At 43.7% G+C, this 21,991-nt stretch overlaps 1 protein-coding gene and 1 non-coding gene across 2 annotated transcripts in view; both read left to right on the top strand.

The window, feature by feature from the left end:
* The window catches only part of Foxk2 (forkhead box K2), a 56,348-nt gene that overhangs the window by 25,181 nt on the left and 9,176 nt on the right, over positions 1–21,991 (top strand). The window contains exons 4-10 of the mRNA XM_028787905.1: positions 6,610–6,804; positions 8,396–8,543; positions 11,527–11,673; positions 17,558–17,751; positions 18,465–18,640; positions 19,819–20,115; positions 20,861–21,070. Coding sequence (XP_028643738.1) covers positions 6,610–6,804; positions 8,396–8,543; positions 11,527–11,673; positions 17,558–17,751; positions 18,465–18,640; positions 19,819–20,115; positions 20,861–21,070 — 1,367 coding nt within the window. The remainder of the gene's footprint in view (positions 1–6,609; positions 6,805–8,395; positions 8,544–11,526; positions 11,674–17,557; positions 17,752–18,464; positions 18,641–19,818; positions 20,116–20,860; positions 21,071–21,991) is intronic.
* On the top strand, positions 9,639–9,745 carry LOC114639231. Its single transcript, XR_003713977.1, has one exon. It is a non-coding gene; the product is annotated as a U6 spliceosomal RNA (small nuclear RNA).

Genomic DNA, 21,991 nt, shown 5'->3' with positions numbered 1-21,991 from the left:
AGCTGTGAGTGGAGGGTAGAGTTAGAATGGAGCCTGCCGGCCACCGTAGGGCATGGTTGGCTGGCTTATTTCTTTTTACTATTTGTTTGTTTGCTTTTTGAAAACAATTTAGGCCGGGCAGTGGTGGCGCACGCCTGTAATCCCAGCACTTGGGAGGCAGAGGCAGGTGGATTTCTGAGTTTGAGGCCAGCCTGGTCTACAGAGTGAGTTCCAGGACAGCCAGGACTATACAGAGAAACCCTGTCTTGAAAAACAAACAAACAAACAAAAAACCCCAAAAAACAAAAAAGAAAGAAAGAAAGAAAATAATTTGGCCTTGGTTGTCCTGGACTCATTCTTGACTTGAACTCAGAGGTTTGTCTCTGCCTCCCTAGTGCTGGGATTAACTGTGTGCACCACCACCATCCAGCTTCTCTTTTCTCCTTTTAAAATTTTATTTTATTATTTATTCATGCATATGTATGTATATATGGACACCTGTGAGTGCAAGTGCCAGTAGAGCCCAGAATAGGGAGTTGAATCCCTTGTAACAGTGGTTACAGATACAGCTGTGAGCCACTGTGTATGTGGGTGCTGGAATTTAAACCCAGGTTTTCTGTGCAAGAATAGCCAGTGTTCTTAACTGCTGAGCCATCTTTCCAGCCCCCATGTTTATCTCTCTGTATTCTCTGTGTGTATATGTGTTTGTGTGTGCATGTGCATTTGTGCGTGCGTGCATGTATGTCTGTGTGTCTGTGTGTGTCTGTGTGGCTTCTCACTGGACCTGAAGTTGGTCTTTTCTGATAGACTATAGACCAGCTGGCCAGTGAGACCCTGGCTTGTCTTCTCTCTACCTAATCCAGTACTGGTGTTAGGTTTACATTGCATTTATTTTGACATAGGTGCTAGGAATCTAAGGTCAGATATCACACCACTTACACTCCCTTTTAATTGTCTTTGAATGCAGGAGGTTGTTGTTATTGTGTTTCTTTCTTCTTTTTTTCTTCTTCTTCTTTTTTTTTTTTTTTTTTTGTTTTTTTTCGAGACAGGGTTTCTCTGTATAGTCCTGGCTGTCCTGGAACTCACTCTGTAGACCAGGCTGGCCTCAAACTCAGAAATCTGCCTGCCTCTGCCTCCCAAGTGCTGGGATTAACGGCGTGTGCCACCACTGCCCGGCAGGAGCTGACTCTTTAGACTAGGCTGCCCTAAAACTCACAGAGATCCACCTGCCTCTGCCTCCCCTGTGCTGGGATTAAAGTGTGTGCTACCACCATCTGCCTGAAATGTTATCTTTTTAACAAATGTTTTTTGCACGGTTATAGGTTCCGTGTGTTAAGTAAAGGGTAAAGACGTTTCCTTTATTCTTTCCGCCTGATTACTAAGGGTCATATAAACTATGAGTCGAGATTTTGCTTAACTAGATAGGCAGCAGCTGGGTACTTTTGTCTAGTGGTATGTGAACCTCTGCTACTGGCTGCCATGTTGGTACTGAGACCCCGATGGCCAATAGAGGGCAGGAGTTAACCGCTTGCTTCTTTGCTTTCTTCTCTAGATAATTTTTTCACTGTTGTGAGAGGGTCAAAGACACTGATAAGTATTCTGGGGATACATAATGCCTATCAGTAATAATAGAATACTACTTAGTGGTTTAAGGCAGCAGCTTAGTGAACTTAACTCCTTCTCATATAAATGTCTGATATGCTTCTTTAACAAATAAGGATACTTTAGAGAAATCCTGTGAGAAGTGGTACTGTGTTAGGTACGATGCTTGTAGGGTCCACTGGTGGACACTGTCTGTGATTCAGCACTCCCAGCACCTTGTGATCCAGACTGTTAGACTTCGGAGGAAGAAACACAAGGTTGTTCTCACTAAGTGGGGCAGTTCAAGGCTATAATTAACTCTTCTTCAATGCAGGTCAGAAGGGGCTGCCAGGGGATTTGAGATTAGATTTTCAGAACCTTTGCTTTTGGAATTTGGAGAAAGGACTATAGACCTCCAAAGCAAGTCCCCTGGGAAGGACAGGAAGAACAAAGGCTTAGAGTGACAGACATGCTCTTGCAGCCCCGCTGTTTCTGTCTTCCAGGATTCCTCCTTGGAGAGAGTGGTGTCCTTCCACAGCCGTGGATCTACCCTCTTCTTAGCCAGCCACTTTTCCGAGCCCACAGAACTACTTGCTTGTGCCTTCTTCCTCACTTCAATATTTCTCCAACCCCCCTTGAATAACCAGGAGATAGTTACGTGATGGTCATTGCTTCTGCCTCTCCTGTGGCCTGTCACAGGACGCAGACCATTAGCATCCATCCTCACTGTCACCTTCCCCCCCTACCCCCACGCACACACTGTGCCTCCTTCTCAGCTCTGGAACAACCACCCTGAGTTCTAAGCCATAGATGGAGCATCTTCCCCTTTGAATGGGTATGGAATAAAGAAGGGACCCTGAGGTGAAGGAATTTGAATGGTATGCTTATGAAATCAGTCTTATTTCTTTAACAAAGTTGTGGGTCATTTCATTTCTGTAAAGTTCTTTTTGTTTGTTTGGTTTTTGTTTTGTTTTATTTGTTTTGTCTTTTTGAGACAGGATTTCTCTGTGTAGCCCTGGCTGTCCTGGAACTCACTCTGTAGACCAGGCTAGCCTCGAACTCAGAAATCTGCCTGCCTCTGCCTCCCAAGTGCTGGGATTAAAGGTGTGTGCCACCACTGCCTGGCCCTGTAAAGTTCTTAAGAATGTAAATTTAGTAAAATTTACTCTACAGATGAACACATAAAATAGTTTTATTTGGAGCTATTATTGCTGCTATGAATATTCTCAAGTGCTTTTGTTTACATTTGTGAGAAAAGATCTCACGTAGCCCAGGCTGACCAAGAACTTATGTAGCTGAGGATGACCTTGAACTCCTGATTCTCCTGCTTCACTCTCAGGACTGTCATGATTAAAGGCACACCATACCTAGACTTTTGGATATCTTTGGATAGATTCTTTTTTTTTTTAAAGATTTATTTATTTATTATATATGAATACACTGTAGCTGTCTTCAGACACACCAGAAGAGGGTATCAGATCTCATTACAGATGGTTGTGAGCCACCATGTGGTTGCTGGGATTTGAACTCAGGACCTCTGGAAGTGCAGTCAGTGCTCTTAACCACTGAGCCATCTCTCAGCCCTTTGGATAGATTCTTAAGTGAGGAAGCTTTTTTAAAAATTTGTTATTTGTGTATATGTGTGTGTGCCACTCCTACCCAGACCTTTGTTGGTCTTTGTGACTTGAGGATCTTTTCCTGTGCTTATTAGCTATTCCGGTGACATTTTAAAGACTGTCCTCCTAAGTTGAGGTATGGTGTGAAGTCTTGCAGTATAAGGAATCAAGGTGGACTTGTGTTGTTTGTCACTGCAGGTGCCTACCTAGTGGAGGACAATCTTGTTATCAGGAGTCCTGATATACTTTACCCAAAGTCAAATATGTAATTATCAACTTTATTAGTGATTACGTAAAACATTCCTAGACATTCTATTCATTTTGCTCAGACCCTGTATAGGTAAAACAAAAGTGATACTTTCTCTAGTGTGTCACTTCAGAGTTAATGTGTGTGCACCCTAAACTGTAGTCTGAACTTTTGACATTTTGGGGGTAAGGATACTACTGTTTGGTTGGTGTTTAGTTTTGTTTTTAAAGTTTATTATTGTATATCAGTAGTTTGCACACTTGTCACATAATATGTGTTGGGGTCAGAGGACAGCTCTCAGGAGTCTGTTCTTTACTTCCAACCTTGGTTTTCAGGTGATCAGGGCCACACAGCAGAAAGCTGTCTTGTCAGCCCCTGATCATTTCCTTAACTTGGTTGCTATTTTAAGTAAGCTTTCTTTGAAGTATGCTTTTTATAGAACAGAACAAACCTAGTTTGAAGGAGCCTTTTTAAAGAGTTTGCTTGATGTCCATATACATCCTGGCAGTCTTTGTCTCAGTCTGGAGAATAGAGACTAGATTTACCCTCAGAATTGCATCATCATCTTCCTGAGGGAAGGAGATCAGTTGTAGTTTTCAGGATTTCATTAAGTGCAGTCAGGTGGATCAAACTCTGAGCTTGGCTTTTCTTTGGGTGATGTTTGTGAACTGCATCTATGCATGAGTAGTTGGCTCTACAGTTGTTGAGTGGTGCTCTGTTGCACGGGTGAACTTGTGTGCATCTGTTCTCCTATTGCTGGGTATCTGTGTTCCAATGCAGCAAGCTGCTATCTGCTCTACCATTCTTTCCATTGCCTTTCCTTTGTTTCTTCTCTTTTCTTTCTGGTTTGAAGCTAGAGCCTCCTACGTGCTAGACACACACTCGACCACTGAACTAATCTGATCCTTCCCTACCTTTTTACTCTTTATTCTTCCATAGGGTCTTATACTATAGTCAGGCAGGCCTTGAGCTTGTGATCTTCTCTTGTCTCTGCTTTCTGAGCTGGCATTACTGGCCTATACCACTGCTGAGCCAGCCTTTCCAACAGCAAATTGTCAGACAGGATAGTAGGCGGAGAGCTCTTTTCAGAGTCTTTGTTAATAGAATTAGGGGACAGTTGGGACAGAAGTCGAGACAAAATTGTCTGTATAAAGAAACTCAGATGAGTCACTCAACTTGCTATCACAAGCTTCTGGGATCCTGCACCAGGTCACAAGAGTCCAAAATCAAGGTTCCCTGATAGGTGTGCACAGAAACAAGCCCATCTGTGGAAATGTATTACCTGCTAATGTTTTCATTCATTCGTTTGTTTGTTCATTCATTTATTTTGTGTGTGGGCACTCTGAATAGCTAAGGGCCACTAATGTTACCAAATTTCAATGTTTATTCAATTCCTGACTGACACAGTTGGCAGTGAAAGTAAACGTGGGCTCACTGGAAGTGTGCTCCCCCCCCCACCCCCCTCTCCCTCTCTCTTGCCCTCGCTCTCTCACTTTCTCGCTCTCTCACTCTCGCTCTTTCTCTCTCCCACACTTTCTTTTTTTTCCTTTACCCTAGGAAGGAAGAGGAATCTTTTCTCTTTAAAAATTTACCTTTTTTTTTTTTTTGAGACAGGGCTCATGTAGCTAAGGCTGACTTTGAACTAGCAATCCTGCCTCTACTTCTGAAGTGTTGAGATTACAGGTGTCTATTATTATACCAGCTTCAGAACTGAAGTTTAAGAAAGTGTTTTAGGGGCTAGAGAGATGACTCACCAGTTACAAACATAGGCTGCTCTTGCAGGGGACCCAGATTGAATTCCCAGTAGCCTCATGGTGGCCTAGAACTATCTGTAACTTCAGTTTCAGGAGATCTGACCTCTCTTCTGACCTCCATGGGTCACTGGATATACAGACATACATGCAGGCAATATACCCGTTCACATACTAAAGGGGGGGATGGATTGATTGATTGATTGATTGATTTAATATAGATGTAATTATAGGGATTAGCACCAGGAGAGAAAACCAGGAGTGGTTCCATACATCTTTAATCCCAGCATTTAGAGGTCAAGGCAGAGGCATGAGGATCTCCGTGAGTTCAAGGATAGCTTGGTCCACATAGGATTTCAGGACAGTGGACTGCATAGTGAGACACTGTTTTGAAAGGGGGGAAAACGAGACAGGGAGAGAAGATTCCCAGCCAAAACGTTGTTCTAGGGTTTGTGAGGAACCTGAACTAACTCATGAGACCCAAAGATCATGGGTGTGTCAGTATGAAAGAAGTAAGAGAGAAGGAACTCATCTCAAAACCTGAAATGTAGTGGAAAATAGAACCACTGGGGGTGTTTGAGGAAACTCCAAGACAGGTGATGGCTTTCCAGAGGACAGAGACGGTTGTTCTTTTACTGTAGGGGAAAGGGATTGGTTGTAAGAAGTCTATTGGGAGTACTTGAAAACAGATTGATGTCAGTTGAACTTGTTTTTTATAAAGAGACATCTCTAATTCTAAACTGCCTTTCTACTTAGAGACTGTTTAAATATGATTGATTTCCATGGGGCTGTATGTTAGTGTAAAGGTCTGGTTTGTATCTAAACATAGATGTTGGTCGAGCCTTAGATCTCTCAGCTCAGTGCTCCAGACTGGCTGGCTGGCTAACACAGCGAAGGAAACATTGTCAGCCAGCACAGTGGAGGCCAGTAGTAGAAGGATTCTGCCAGAGCTGAAAATGTTCAAAGTGTAACTTTGGTTCAAGCTTAGCTCTTTCTTAGCCCTTGCTGAGGACCACACCTGGCAGACATTTGATTTTCTTTTTCCTTTTTTGTTCTATAATTTTTATTTTCCAATGGCTGTTTCTCTCTGTGTGTCTTTCTGTCTCTGTCTCTCTCACACTATCTCTGTCACTCTCTTCTGTCTTTTTGGGATGAAGGTAGGGTGTCTCATGTAGCCTAGGTTGCCCTTGAACTTGCTATTTAGCTAGAGCTGGCCTTGAACTTCTCCTGCCTCCGAAGTGCTAGGTTCACAGGTGTGTGCCACTAGGCTAGTGTCACGAAATTCCTTGTTTGTAGTTTTGCTCATTAAATGCCTTGGTATACATTGCAGATGGTTTTTGAGGTGGTGAGGGCCTATGTCCTCGCAGGTCCTGTGGGGAGGCTCAGGTGTCTAGTGGTCGCAGACATGAACTGACCGTCAGGTTCTGTTTTCCAGGTGCACTTTCAGGTTTCCCAGCACAAATATCAAGATAACATTCACAGCCCTATCCAGTGAGAAAGGAGAGAAGCAGGAGGCACCGGAGTCGCCAGTGAAGCCTGTGCAGCCGCACATCTCACCGCTGACCATCAACATTCCAGACACGATGGCCCACCTCATCAGCCCCCTCCCCTCCCCCACAGGAACTATCAGGTACAGCAGAGGCACAAGGTGGCACATTTACAGTTCTTTAAGCATACCCAAAGTGACCCTACCTGTTTTTACTGCAGCTGGCTACCAAGAGTCTACTCAGTTTCTGTATTGTAAATTGTAATTCTCACACATTGGTAGGTTATGGGATTCTTGTTTTGTCTGTACCCATTTGGGTTTATTTTACCAGGGCCATTTCTGTGGTCTTAGAATTGGAATTATCCTTTGGAGTCTGGTGGGCACACCAGTGTTACATAACTGAAGGCAATTGCACTCTTCCCAAAGTCTCCTGAGTTGCTGTAATCCAGAGGTAAGGGTTAGGGTCCCATGAGCCCCTCTACCATCCACGACTGATGATTAAGAGGGCTTGCCTTGTGCAGACCCAGACTGAGTAACTATACCTGCTATGAGTTTATGATTGATTATGTTTATGACATTGATTGTGTCCTGTCTAGAGTTTGGGATTTCACAGCCATTGTCTCTGTCTTCCTGCTTGTTCCCTGAGCCTTAAAGGGGATAGGTAGTATAAATGCCTTACTTCTGACTGAACTCTCACCTATCAGTATTCTAAGAATTGTGGGCATGCATGACTTTCTCATTTGCTGATGGACAAGCATTGAGGGAAGCTGTGTAGGGTAGGGGTGCAGCTGGACTGTGTGAGGTAGGGGTAGGGCTGGGGTGTGTGGGGTATTTTTTCATTGAAGAGCTGACAGATTATCTAGTTATATTTCTTCCAGAACTCCTCCTTACAGACTGAGAGTGACTGAGGCTCTAGGCACCATACTGAAAGTTGAAATCTAAAATTTTAAGGGGCCAGACAGATGGCTCATCCTTTAAGAGCACTTTCTGCTCTTGCAAAAAGACCCAGGTTCAGTTCCTAGTACCATATGGCAGTTCGCAAACGTCGAATTCTAGTTCTAGGAAATCCAATACCCTCTTCTGGCGTTCATCAGAAATCACCAGGCTTGTGTATAGTACACACACACTTCAAACATGTAACATAAATCTTTCTTAAGTTTGGGGCTGGAGAAATGGCTCAGTGGTTAAGAGCACTGGCTGCTTTTCCAGAGGATCAAGCCCCAACACTCACAACTGTCTATAACTCCACAGGTGGCGTACATGCAAGCAAAACACCAGTGCACATAAAGTTAAAAAAAAAAAAAGAAGTTCCTATTGGCTGTTATGGCTCACTCTCTCTGGCAGGACACATGGGACACTGCCTTCCCAGTTTGTCTTGACAATTGTGTTTCCTTACACATAGGAAATATTGCTATTCTCATTTTTTTTTTCAGTTTAACTAGCCATAATAGCACACAAAAATCCCAGTACTTCAGAAACTGGGGCCAGAAAATTGCTGCACATTTAAGACCAGCCTGCAGTGCAGAATGAAGTATAAGAAAAATAAATGGGGCTAGAGAAATATAACTCCAGCTTGAGGAGATCCCACACCCTATCCCTGCCTCCTTTAGGCATGCGCATAGCACACATGTGGGCAAAACATAATAAATCTTTAAAAAGAAAAGTTTGTTTTTCCTGATCATTGAAGACCAATACTGTGTTTGCTTTAAAGTAGACTCTAACCCCTCTTTCACAGTGCTGCAAACTCCTGCCCTTCCAGTCCTCGGGGAGCAGGGTCTTCAGGGTACAAAATGGGCCGTGGGATACCATCTGACCTCAATTTAATGGCTGATAATTCACAGCCAGAAAATGAAAAGGAAGCTTCAGGTGGAGACAGCCCAAAGGTAAGTGTTTTGTAGTCATAGACCTGGGGGACATTATGCAGATATTGGTAACAAGTCCTTTGTGGAGCACCATTTTTTATTTTATTTATTTATTTATTTATTTATTTTTTATTTTTTTTGTTTTTCGAGACAGGGTTTCTCTATGTAGCCCTGCCTGTCCTGGAACTCACTCTGTAGACCAGGCTGGCCTTGAACTCAGAAATCCGCCTGCCTCTGCCTCCCAAGTGCTGGGATTAAAGGCGTGCGCCACCACGCCCGGCGGGGAGCACCTTGTTGTTTTAGCTGTTTTTCTTGCAGTGATAAAACACTAGCCAAAAGCAGCTTGAGGAGGAAAGGGCTTGTTTGTCTTGCATTTCCGTATAATGGTCCACCATTGAGAGAAGTCAGAGCAGGGATCGGGAAGCAGAAACTGAAGCAGATACAGTGGAGAAGAGTGCTGCTTGCTTGCTTATAGTCCAGAGCCACCTGCCCAGGGGTGGCACTGCTGCTCACAGGGTTGGTTTCATGCCAATAATTAATAATAAAAAAAAATGCACCACAGATATGTCTACAGGCTACTCAGATGGAAGCAAGTCCTCAAATGAGGTCTCCTCTTCCCTGTTGACCCTAGTTTTTGTCAGGTGGACAAAAGCTGACCGGCATAGGACATGTGCATCTATGTGGATTTGATTCTCATGTCACTCTGAGTGTGACACAAGCATCAGGATTTGTAGTGCATTTTTAAAAAATTATTCAACACATGTGTGAGGATCCCAGAGCAACTGTAGACTATATGAAATTGTTAGTAACACAGAAGGACAGTGCTGTAGTTAAGAAAAAGAACAATCTGTACGTATTGTTACTTCTGCTATATCCTTATAAAATGTGACATACTCACAAAGCACACAAAAGAGCCATGGAAGGAGCAGAACATACCCGTGTTCCTGTGCACACAGAAGCAATCTTAGGCGCTGGGATGAAGTATCACGGTAGAAATATGGCGACTATAGTGCCAGAACCTAGAGTGGTCTGTGAGCAGGAGCTGCAAAGTCTGCTTTACCCATGTGGGGACATTCTGACCATTTTCTATGTTAAATTATTTAAAAATAAAAATGGGTGCTCGCTTCGGCAGCACATATACTAAAATTGGAACGATACAGAGAAGATTAGCATGGCCCCTGCGCAAGGATGACACGCAAATTCGTGAAGCGTTCCATATTTTAAAAAAAAAAAAAAAAAATGGTAGCATATGCTTTAATTTCAGCATTTGGGAGAGAGAGCCAAGAGGACCTCTTGAGTTCAAGGCCATCTTGGTCTACATAACAGGTTTTAGTTTATTGGAGGCATATAGTGAGACATTGTTTCTAACAATGCAAGAACAGCATTTTTAAGGTCAGCAAATAGCTTAGCGGATAAGGGCAGGTGTCTAAGTTTGATTCCTGGGATCCACATAGCAGGAGAAGAGAATTGACTCCTGGATCAAATGAAAACATCCTTAGAAACATGTAAGAAAAAAATTCCTAGGAAACACACTGGCCTCCAGAGCAGGGATGAAGGTGCAGGGACGGCTGCTCAGCCACCTCTCAGACCTGGGTGCTTGATATTCCTGGTTCTCTTCCTAGAACTTGTGGTTGTCTTCCTTTGGGTGCATAGGCAGAGGCTTTGTGGCCTAAGGGATAGCAAAATAATCACTAGCAAAATGTTAGCCATTTAAGGTGGGCTGTGGGGTCTTCTGGATGCTGGCCGTGATGGGTGGTGTGTTAAGGGTTTCCATTTAGAGAATTGAAAAACATCTCCACACTGTCATCTTGTGCTGTCTCAGCTTTCATCAGCCTCGTCCTTTATGCCTTCTGATTCTTCCCTTATCCCCAAGTGCATCTCTACTGAATTGGGATTCAGGGTCTTATTCTGTAGGGTGGCCTTAACTCAATGTGTAGCACAATAGTGGTTTGCTTTAAAATTGTAAATTCTAAAAATACAAGGCAGAGTTGGAGAAGAGTCTGGAGATATGGCTTAGCAGTTAAAAGTACTAACTGTTCTTCCAGGGGACCTGGTTTTAAATCTCAGCACCCACATGGGGCTAACAACTGTAATTCTAGTTCTGAGGGAGTCCTGCTCTTTTCTCCTACATGACTTACATGCACATGCTGAATGTTCAGGTATCACACCTACACATTAAGTAAATAAATTACATACTTTATCTATGAACAGTATACATCCTTGCAGTGATGGTGATCAAGCCCAGGTTTTATGCTGAGTGTGCTTTGAATAAGTGGTATCATTTGAATATACTGACCTGCAGATTGCTTCTTTTACTTTATGTTGCTTTGCTATTTTCCAGTGCTGGTATGCATTTTCTAGAAGTTCATACAGAAACTAGGCTCCTACACAGGCATGTCCTCGAATGCAGAGCCTTGGCAGTAGATGGGTGGGCATTTGGACAGTCCTACCTCAAGTGTCCTTGTGACTTCTGATGTGTGGAAAGATTCCTGTCAGAACCACGACTGTGCGGTGCTTGCTCTGAATCATACTTGGACATGTCTGTCCTCTCCGTGTCACAGGGCGCTCCTGACTTGTCCTGCTCTGGGCTCCTCAAGTCCAGTGGCTTTGCTCATCTTCATTGTTTTGTTCTTGTCATTTAGATTATCTCCTTATGTGAGTTTTTGTTTGTTTGTTTTGGTTATTTGTTTTTGTTGTTTTGATTTTTGTTTTGTGTTGTGTTGTTTTTTGATGCAGAGTTTATCTATGTAGCAGTCTTGGCTGTCCTGGAACTCTCTTTGTAGACCAGGCTGGCCTTGAAGTCAGAGAGACCTGCCTGCCTCTGCCTCCAGAGTGCTGAGTCCTTACATGATTTTTCATCTTTCTATACATTCTACAAATTTTCAACTAACTTTTCTCGAAGTTTCCCAGTTATATTACTTTTATAATAAAACCACTGTTGCAAGAATGCATAAAAGAATACTCTGGAATCTTAGGTGCTTTTTTTTTTTTTTTCCTAACACAGGATGACTCAAAACCACCTTATTCCTATGCACAGTTGATAGTACAAGCAATTACAATGGCTCCTGATAAACAACTTACCCTAAATGGGATTTATACACACATCACTAAAAACTATCCATACTACAGGACTGCGGACAAGGGCTGGCAGGTAAGTCCGTTTCAGCTGACTGTAGATGTTGCTTTTTCTAACCTGGATGTACACCAGAGAGGTCATTAAGGAGGGAGTCTCCACTGAGAGAGTCCTAGACCTGATAGTGCCCTGCTCTTTGGTAGAGAAGGAACAGCAGTTCTGGAGAAAACTGAAACAGATGCTTTTTCTGTCTGGGAAAAGGTTTTCCAAGGAATGCATAAAACCTGGGGGATTTTCATTTCTGTTTGTTGAAAGTGTTGGGGAATTTTAAACTAAAGTCCATTTTCCTCTCATGTTTATCCACCTGTGCTTCTGGAAATATAGGAACTTTACAGTTCACAGAGACTGGTTTTTAAATTGTTTTACCATGGTTATCCTGACTTTGTTTTTAGAATATAGCTTTTATACTTGGCCTGTATGTAATACAGAGATGGACAGGCCCAGTAGTTTCCCCTGTGAAGAGCCTCCAGCTTCTTCACAGTGCCACTGTTCTGGGGCCTGGGTTCCCTGGAAGGTTGCTGGTGTTGGTGCTGGTGGTGGGTTTGGGTTTAGTTTGTTTGTTTTGAGGTGAGTTTTGTTTGTTGCTTTGAGAAAGGGTTTCACTGTATAGCTTACTGGCATTCCTGAAACTCACTGTGTAGACCAGGCTAGCCTTGAACTCCTGAGAGGTCTGCTTGGCTCTGGCAGTCAGGTTCAGGGATTAAAGATATGCACCATCACACCTGACCTCTCTGTAACTTTTAAACCATACATTGCACAGGTTTTTCTCTCTGCATGTCTAGTATATATTACCACTTACTGGGTGTGTAGAAAACTTTAGGAATTGAGGTGATTTGGGAAAGGGTAAGTTTGCCATGCACAGTGTTAACAACAAAAAACAAAGAAGAGAGATGTATTATGGTTTTTTTTTTTTAAATCCATAAAATAGCCAATAATGACAGCAGTGTTATTTTGGGGCTTTGATTGATGAATAAAGATCATTTCTTTTTTTTTTTTTTCTTTTTTTTTTTTTTTTTTTGGTTTTTCGAGACAGGGTTTCTCTGTGTAGCCCTGGCTGTTCTGGAACTCACTCTGTAGACCAGGCTGGGCTCGAACTCAGAAATCCACCTGCCTCTGCCTCCCAAGTGCTGGGATTAAAGGCGTGTGCCACCACTGCCCAGCGAGATCATTTTTTAAAAAATGTTCAGTTGAGATTATAGTGAATGTGTGTGGGTGATTTTTCTGCTTATTGAAAGGAAAAACTTTTAAAAATTTTTTATAAACTTTTTATTTTAAACATTTTATACTTTTTATGAATTATTCTGCTTACTGGGCAGTGATGGCTCATGCCTTTAATCCCAGTGCTTGGGAGGCAGCAGGTGGATCTCTGTGAGTTCCAGGCCAGTTTGATCTACCAAATGAGTTCTAGGACACCCAGGGCTCTGTTACACAAAGAAACTCATCTCAAAAAACAGAAACAAACCAAAAAAAAAAAAAAATTGTTATGCTCTAGAACACTCTGTCAATCAAGTTGGCTTGAAATCACAGAGGTCTGTCTGCCTCTCCTGAGTGCTAGAAGTGCTGAATGCCCTGCCCTAAAAGCCCTTTTTACCTGCAGATGTATAAATGTGTTAAAACTAGATCCTTGCTAATGACTTTTAAATAGTATTTAGTCATAGAGGGTAAAAAGACCCTCATCTTTCCACCTTCCCTTCCTGGTGTGCACAGACTGTGCGTAATAATCCCCAGGAAGTCACTGGATTTGGAGAACATTGACATCATCTGGTCTGTGTCGGGGGCCTTAACATACTACATATTGAATCCCAACTGTATGTAGTAATTTTTAATCTGTGAAAATAGGCTGTGGGCTAGAGACGTTGCTCTTCAGTAGAATGCCCAACGTGTTCTAGGTTCAATCCTCAGTACTTCCCTGCCCTCCACAGAATGAACTTTGTGCTTAAAGCACTGATGACTTTTAAAGACCCCCAAAGAGCATTGACTTTATCCACTCTATCCTATGGGATACCATGGGATCCCATGGAACAGAGTCTGTGTGAGCGTGTAAGGACCTGTAAGGTCTAAGGGTATTTTGTTTTTTAATGTTCAAAATGCTGATGATTTGAAATATCAGTTCCCAGGGGCTTTGAGATGAGGTAGTTTTGAAAGCTTGAGTAACACTCAAGCTATGTGATTGTTTATGTCTGTGTGTCTGATTGTTTATGTCTGTGTGTCTGATTGTTTATGTCTGTGTGTTTCTGGTATGTAGTGCCCTGAGGGATCCTAAGCTCATGAGGTTTTCTTGCTAAAGAATGCTGTTAACTCTTGTTTTTACTCAGACATGTTCCTCTCTGTACAGATCAAGGTTCATAAAGATGACTGTGTCTCTCACCTGAGTGTGGAATGTTTCATTCCTACTGGCTCCAGATATTTAGTGTGAGAGAGATTAACTGCTCTGGAATCTGTTTTAATTCATAGACAGGCACCCCTACCGACCCACCCCCATTCAGGGTCTCTCTGTGTAACAACCCTGGCTGTCCTGGAACTTGCTATGTAGACCAGGTTGGCTTTGAACTCATACCCGCCTGCCCCTGCCTACGAAGTGCTGAGATTAAAGATGTGCACCACCACTGCCTGGCTTGATGGGTGTGCACTTGTAATGTGCTCCTGTCCTTGGTTTTGGGATATTGACATTCATTCGGTCTTTTCCTGCCATGAGAGCTCGCCAGGTCAGACCTTATTGACCTTTCTCTGGGTCAGGAGGAAGACTTTTTAACAGAACAGCTCATTTAAGAACATTGGGTTTCCAGGACTGAAGAAATAGATCAGTTGGTTAAAAAAAACCAAAAAGCAGTGTTTGCAGGAGGACTTGAGTTCCATTTTCAGAATTCATGTAAAAACATCTAAGGTGTTGGGGAGGTGAATATGGGCCTCTCTATTGGACTTACTGGCCTATTTGGCAATATTTAGGCAAGTTGGAGACCCTGTTTCAAAAATTTCTCAATATGTGTGGCTCCTAAGGAATGAAACTCCAGGTTGTTTTCTGCCCCTCCCCCCCCCCCCCCCGCACACAACATAGGCACACATGGACAGCGGTGGGTTTCCAGCTAAATCCTGATCTCTAGCAGTGTGTTTGGAGGATGGCAGTGTTTTCCCTTCTCATCTCAAATGTCCTGCATCCATAGGACTGCCTCTGGGTCTAACCTTTAGGATATTACAGGGTCTGTGTGTTGGTTGAACAGCTATTTTGTAATTTACAGAGGAAATTCTACCACAAAATGGGGCAACTAGATTGTATAGAAAGATGGAATATTTGTTTCTTAGGTTTATATTTTCTGTTATAGCTCCTCCCCGTTTCACTCCCTTTCTAGCAAGTCTCCCTGTGTTGCCTAGGCTGGCCTCAAGGTTGAGAGATTCCTGCCTCAGCCTCCTGAATAACTAGGGTTATAAATGCACTCTCATGCCTGCTTCCCATGATTCCTTATGGCTTTACCAGCCAGGAGTGGGATGTTTGTTGTACGTACAAAAAAGTAGGAAAGGTGGGCTGTCGTCCTGGGAGGAGACTAGAGTGGGTGACAGTGGGAGGGGACTAGAGTGGGTGACAGTGGGAGGGGACTAGAGTGGGTGACAGTGCGCCGAGATGTAGTAACTGAAGCTGCATGGCAGCGTTTGAGCAAGGCTGGGAGCTGAGCCTGGGCTCGTTTAGATGTTCTTTATAGTTAGCATTGAAGAACTGCAGCCCTATTTTTTCTTTGAAGGAGGACGGAGAATTATTTTTCTTAAGATTACATTTGTTTGTAAGAGCAGATTGAAGGCACATTTATCTTAGGCTTGGCCATAGTGTGCAGGCCTAAAATAATAACAAAAAAATAGGTGCTTTTCTCTTTGTATCTGAACTAAGAATCTTGTAGTTTCCCTTATTTGTAGAGTGTTGGATAAGATATTACAGGTGACCATTTATGAATTTGACCCCATACTGTGTACAGATTCTCTGGAAGCAGGAGGTTAGGAAGGGGGGACCCTGACTAGGTGGTGGCTGGTAATATTCAGAACTGAGAGTAGCAGTTCCCTGATCCCAAGCACTGCATGAGTGTCCTCAGCACATGAGCTGGGAGAACGGCAGCCTTTAGGGTTCTTGTTTGGACAGAAAGCCTAGTTACTGCCTCCACAGTCCCACTATGACAGCGTGCAAGCTAAGTTGTTTCCATGCTAGTGTCGCTGTGGTCTCTGGAATCTTGAGTGAAGGGAGCATAGTGTAGCTGCAGCCTAAATGTCTATTCTGTGGCTTTGTGCTCTGAGGGGACAAGGGTCTTCAGTGAAGGGAGCAGCTTAACCACAGGGGCTACAGGGCTTTCCCTTTTCAGGTGGTGTCTTTTGAGTCGACTGACTTTTATCTGAATGATTCAGATTTTGGAATATTTGCCTGTCTATAACAAGATTTCTTGGGGGAAAAGACCAATTTAAACATGATATTCATTGATTTTTTTTTCTTGTACACATAGTCAGAAAGTAATTTTTTTATAGTATTTCTAGTGTGCCAATGCTTGATGGCACAGGAGGACAAGTGGGGATTTCTACTTGGAGCACCATGTTTCCTCAAAGTTTTTGATTTGAGTTTTTGAATTAGGGATGCTGAGCCTGTGTTATCTTTGTTTGGGTTGCTTCTCTTAACATACAGCCTTTGACTCTGCCTCTCCTCCAAACCTGAAAGGTCTGAATGCAGCTGGTGAAGGTTTGCCTTCTGTGTTTGATGGGCACCAAGAACAGCCCCCTTTGATTTTCTGGAATTGGAAGAAAGGTTGGTTGTCAGCAATACCTGATAACAAAACATCAAAGCAATATATGTTGGTTTATTCAAGTATTCTAAATCTCAGCAAGTCAGACACAGCCAGGCCCCTTCACACTGCCCATGATGTAACTCAGGTCCACAGTCAGAGGCCTTGTTTCCTGCATATGACTGATTGGTTCTGGAACAGTCTCTGGGAATGACTGTAAAGGAATACTGAACATGTGTTAGATTTCTTGGCTGCCTGTGACAAATTAGAACTTCAGGCTATGGCTAGATTTATTAGAATGTTAATGGGGAATAGAGAAAATTGAAGCTTTTTGGATATCCCCATATTTTAAGTTATTACCATTTTGAAACTTTGATTTTTTTAAATATACTCAAAGATTGTAAGAATATGAGATAGTAGCTGTTAATGTGTGACTTTTGTCCTGTGTGTACTTCAGTGTTGTGGCCACAAGCCAGGTGGTCACAAGTCAGGCACTGTCTCAGACCTTGGAAACCGAAGCTGAACTTTTTGAAGAAGAATGATGGCTTAGGAGTTGATTTTTCTCTCCTTTCCCAATGGAATTATTGATGAAGATCAAATAATCACATGGATGTACTTTGCAAATACAGAGCCAAGTACTGGACTGGAAGGTGGAGTCACTTATAACTCCTGGTCTTTGCTGACTTGCTAAATAAATACTTTATACTATACTGATGTTCTTTAAATGGCATGACAGATTCTTTCATCAAAAACACAAAGTAACAAACATTTTAAAGGGGTGGCTTATGTCAGCTGTTTGTCTCCAAACAGAAAGAGTTGGCAATATAGTCTTGACTCCCATCTGGTAGAAGCCAAGGTGGTAATGACAGGCCTATTTCCTACTTTGAAAGGAAGAAATAGGAAATAGCAGTCTTAACCCTTGTCATGCCCAGGTTCCCCTCCCCACCGGAGATTCCGTGAGTTGTGGCCATGAAGGCTCCAACCCAGAGCAGTCTCACTCAGAGCGGATCAACAGGGAGGGATGGGTGTTGAGGCCTCACTGCTGTGTCTGCAGTTGAGCACCTAGGTTTCTGCTTTACAGGACACTAAGGCTTGGGCATATCTTCATTTCTCAACAAAGTGAATTCTACGTATTTTTTTATGTTTCATAGAATTCAATTCGCCACAATCTCTCTCTGAACCGTTATTTCATCAAAGTGCCACGTTCCCAGGAAGAACCAGGCAAAGGCTCCTTCTGGAGGATAGATCCTGCCTCCGAGAGCAAGCTGGTAGAGCAGGCTTTTAGGAAAAGACGGCCTAGGGGCGTGCCTTGCTTTAGAACCCCCCTGGGACCTCTCTCCTCTAGGTAAGGATACAGGAACCAGAGCCTGCACTCACTGTCAGTAATACCACCTCAGCATGTTGGCAGAGAGTCCTTCCAAAAAAGAAGATCTGCGGATGCCTGTACTGTTGTTGGGGTGGGGAACTGGGAAAAGGTTGGTTGTGTTTCTGTTTCCTATTGCCATGTGTTCACCTGTGTGCTTGCTGTTTCCTTGAACTTAATGCATATCTTAATATCTTAGTAATTAGACTCCAGTAGGAAGGTCATGGCGCCACGTGGTGATAGTTCTCATTTCTTTTGGTAGGTGAACAGTTCTTTAAAGTGACTTTCAGTTTTGTAAACTCAAGACTTCTCCTTTGCCTGAGTTCAGAACCGGATGCTTCACATTCATTAGGAATGTTTTTAACCTAAAAGAATTGAGGTCAGTAGGAGCCTTAAGGTCCCACAGTCTGTTCACTGCCGATTCCTGCATAGAAACTGCTCTGAGAGGGTAGCAGCCTTCTCATGGAACTGAGCAGCAGCCCGTGGCTTCCATGGCATAGCACTGGTACTGTCCATATTGAGCCTCACTGGGTCTACAGCTCAGTCTGGATGTGAGTACAGAGAAAGTCAGACACACAGACCTGCACTCCGTTGTTGGCAGGAGACAGGCTTTCCTTTATAAAGATTGATTGAATGGACACATCTTTTCTAGGGCATCACTGTAACAATTCCACTGTCTTCTTTTGGTGACCCAGGAGTGCCCCAGCTTCTCCCAACCATGCCGGAGTGCTGTCTGCTCACTCCAGTGGCGCCCAGACCCCTGAGAGCCTGTCGAGGGAAGGCTCCCCAGCCCCCTTGGAGCCTGAACCTGGAGCCTCACAGCCCAAACTTGCTGTCATCCAGGAGGCGAGGTTTGCCCAAAGTGCACCAGGTGAGACCACAGGAGAAGAGGTGGCAAAGGAGCTGGGGTAGGGCCAGACAGATGCCTGCATTTGCCACTGAAGTAGCAGTAGAGCCCTCGGGAAGCTTTGGAGCTACTGATTGGCACTTTGTCTAAGTACTTTGTTGTGTCCAAGGAAGGTTTTGGGAAAACTGGTGGCACTGGGATTTTTTTTTTTTTTTTTTTTTTAAATTGGCATGCAGGTGTGGTAGTGTGTGACTGTACTATTACAATACCAAGAGGCTGAGGCAAGGAGTGTTGTGAGGTTAAGGCCAGCCTGTCATATAGTGGAACCCTGTTCCTAAAAACAAAGCTAAAAAGAATTGGTATTTCTCAACTGCGTCCTTTAAATTAAAATAAATAAATAAATAAATAAATAAATAAATAAATAAAAAAGCCCTTTCCCTACCAAAAGAAGTTAGACAAACGAGGCACTGATTGGAGCAAAAATGTATCCATTTAGCAAGTAGATGAATATTTCCAGTTTAGTTGCAAAGCCACAACATAGAATAAAATGTGCGCCTTGGTAAAGTAAGAAGATGGGCATTTTGACCTCTAAGCTCAATGGCCCAGAGAGATCCAGCCCGCCACCTCTCTGCAGCTACTGATGTCACTGCTGAAAGCCAAAGGCAGTGGCTCTGCACTCCTGGGTCTGCTTCTGCGTTTGTGCCTGTGTCCCACCAGAGTGACAGTGTTGGTTCTGGGAGCACATGGCAGGTCTTTAGGCCCTCGTATCGGGCATATTCTTGAAGGAGGACCCATAGGAAGAGGTACAGAAATCAGAACAGAGTTTGCAGTTTTTAGTAATTAGATATGGAAACTAAATGTCTCTGTTAAGATACTACATCTGAGCAGAAGAGATGGCTCAGTGGTTAAGAGCATTCCCTGCTCTTGTAGTGGTCCTGAGTTCAGGTTCAGTTTCTAGTACCCACATTGTGGTTCAGTTCTCAAAGATTCTATGCTGTCTTCAAACTAAAAGCAAGCAAAACACTTAAGCAGGTAAACAAAAATAAATCTTGAAAAAATTTAATAAAACGATATTACATGTCTCTCCTTAGTAATGGTCTGTATTTTAAAGTCTAGTGTTCATGTTAGTAAGAGCTTAGTGTGGGAACTATAAGATGAAGGGGCCGTGCATGCTCAACACTGCTCACGTTGTCTCCCAACAGGGTCACCTCTCTCTAGTCAGCCCGTCTTAATTACTGTCCAGCGGCAGCTACCCCCAGCCATTAAGCCTGTCACCTACACTGTTGCAACCCCAGTGACCACACCCACCTCTCAGCCACCTGTTGTGCAGACGGTCCATGTTGTCCATCAGATACCAGCAGTGTCTGTCACTAGTGTGGCTGGACTGGCCCCAGCAAACACGTACACAGTTGCTGGACAAGCTGTGGTCACTCAGGCTACGGTGCTGGCTCCTCCTAAGGCTGAACCACAAGAGAATGGCGACCACAGAGAAGTCAGAGGTGAGCAAGGAAAAAACCTCGCATTAGCTTCTCATTCCTGATTCACCCAAGACCCACGGGATCTGTGTTCTGCCTATTTTAATGTGTTCCTTGGGTGTTTTGTTGTTTCTTTGCTGCCTTTTTGGGGTTAGCAGTGCTGGAAATTGAGCCTGGCTCCACATAAATCCTAGAGAGACTCTGTGTCACCAGACTCTACCCCCTAACCCAGTGTGCATGCCTGCGTGTGCGTGCACCTGTGCGCTCACTCGTGCATGCACACACATGAGTCCAGGTGCCCTTGGAGGTTATAGGTGGTGGATCTTCTTGGAACTAGAGTTATTGACCAGCATGGGAATCAAGCCAGTTATTGACCAGCATGGGAATCGTGCTGGGAATCCAGCCAGCTCCGCTGTGAGAGCAGTTTGTCCTCCTAACCATTGAGTCATATCTACTCTATTACTTGGTCTTTAAACATTTTTTGCAATACTGTGTGTCAAACCCAGGGCCTTATAAATGCCAGGGCACTGCTCTTCTACTCCTCTACTGAGCTATGTCCCCTCCCCCCCAACCCCACCCCCAGCCTTTTTGCTTCCCCCCACCCCCTTTTAGATACACAATTTCAAGACTGGCCTTATTGTGATCTTGTCTTGGATACTCATGTTGGGATGTTGGGATTAGGCTTGTGCCAGCCTTACTTGTTTTTAAAACTGGTAAATCTCAGGTTTGCAACAGTGTATCATCTCTCTCCCTTTTCTTTTGATTTCAGTGAAAGTAGAACCTGTCCCTGCAATTAGCCCAGCCACACTGGGCGCTGCTAGCCGGATCATCCAGACCTCACAGGGCACCCCTGTTCAGACAGTGACCATAGTGCAGCAGGCGCCTTTAGGTCAACACCAGCTTCCAATAAAAACTGTAACGCAAAACGGAACTCATGTGGTACCAATGCCTACAGCAGTGCACAGCCAGGTGAACAATGGTAAGCAGCATCTGTGCGTTCCTGATGTCCCTCACTGGCACGCTGGGGCTGTGACTGGGAGCATAGGCTCGTGACTCACAGATGGGGCTTCCATGTTTGCTCCTGTCCTGACTTGGCAGTTTTGAAGCCCTGGGCAGTGCAGTGGCACTGGGGGAGTTGGCTGTGGGACTCCCACACGAGTAGGGCCACAGCCCCTTAACTTACAGAGAGTTTTCTATCTCCATTCTTTCAATCATTTATGTTTCTGGGCATACACCACATGCATCCAGTGCCCATGTAGGCCAGAAGAGGGCATCGGATCCCCTGGACTGGAGGTACAGGCAGCTGCCGTGTGGGTCCTGGGGATTAAATGTGGTTCTTCTATAAGAGCAGCAGTGTTCTTAACCACTGAACTATTTTTCCAGTCACTCCCCCAGAAATTTTTACAACATTCCAGATAGATAGGTATGCAAATAGGCACCTTCTTTGTCTCTGTGACAAAATCCCTAACAGGAAGCAATTTCATGAAGGAAGGATTTACTGTGGCTCAGAGTTTGAGGATATAATCCACCATGGAGCTCCAGGTAGCTGGCCACATTGTATCGGCTGGTGGCAAGCAGAGAGAGAGATGAACTCTGGTGTACAGCTTTCTCTTCCTAAGTCAGTAGGAATAAAAACTGAATGTGAAGGTCAGAGAACAACTTTGTTGAGTTGGTTCTCTCCTTCCGCCTTCATGTGGGTTCTCCGGATCCAAGCTCAGATTATCACAAGTAGACAGCAAGCACCTTTACCTGCTGAGCCATTTTATGCTGGCCCATAAAGACAAAATCAACTGCATACTAATAAGATGTATGTACTTAGTTACTTTTACATAAAGAATTAAATCTTGCCTTAATATTTGATTCTGTAGGACTTAGAACAGCTTCACAGTTTTCAGAGTTG

The sequence above is a fragment of the Grammomys surdaster genome, unplaced genomic scaffold, assembly GCF_004785775.1.
Source record: "Grammomys surdaster isolate TR1022 unplaced genomic scaffold, NIH_TR_1.0 125688, whole genome shotgun sequence".
Lineage (NCBI taxonomy): Eukaryota > Metazoa > Chordata > Mammalia > Rodentia > Muridae > Grammomys > Grammomys surdaster.
This window is presented reverse-complemented; position numbering and strand designations above follow the sequence as displayed.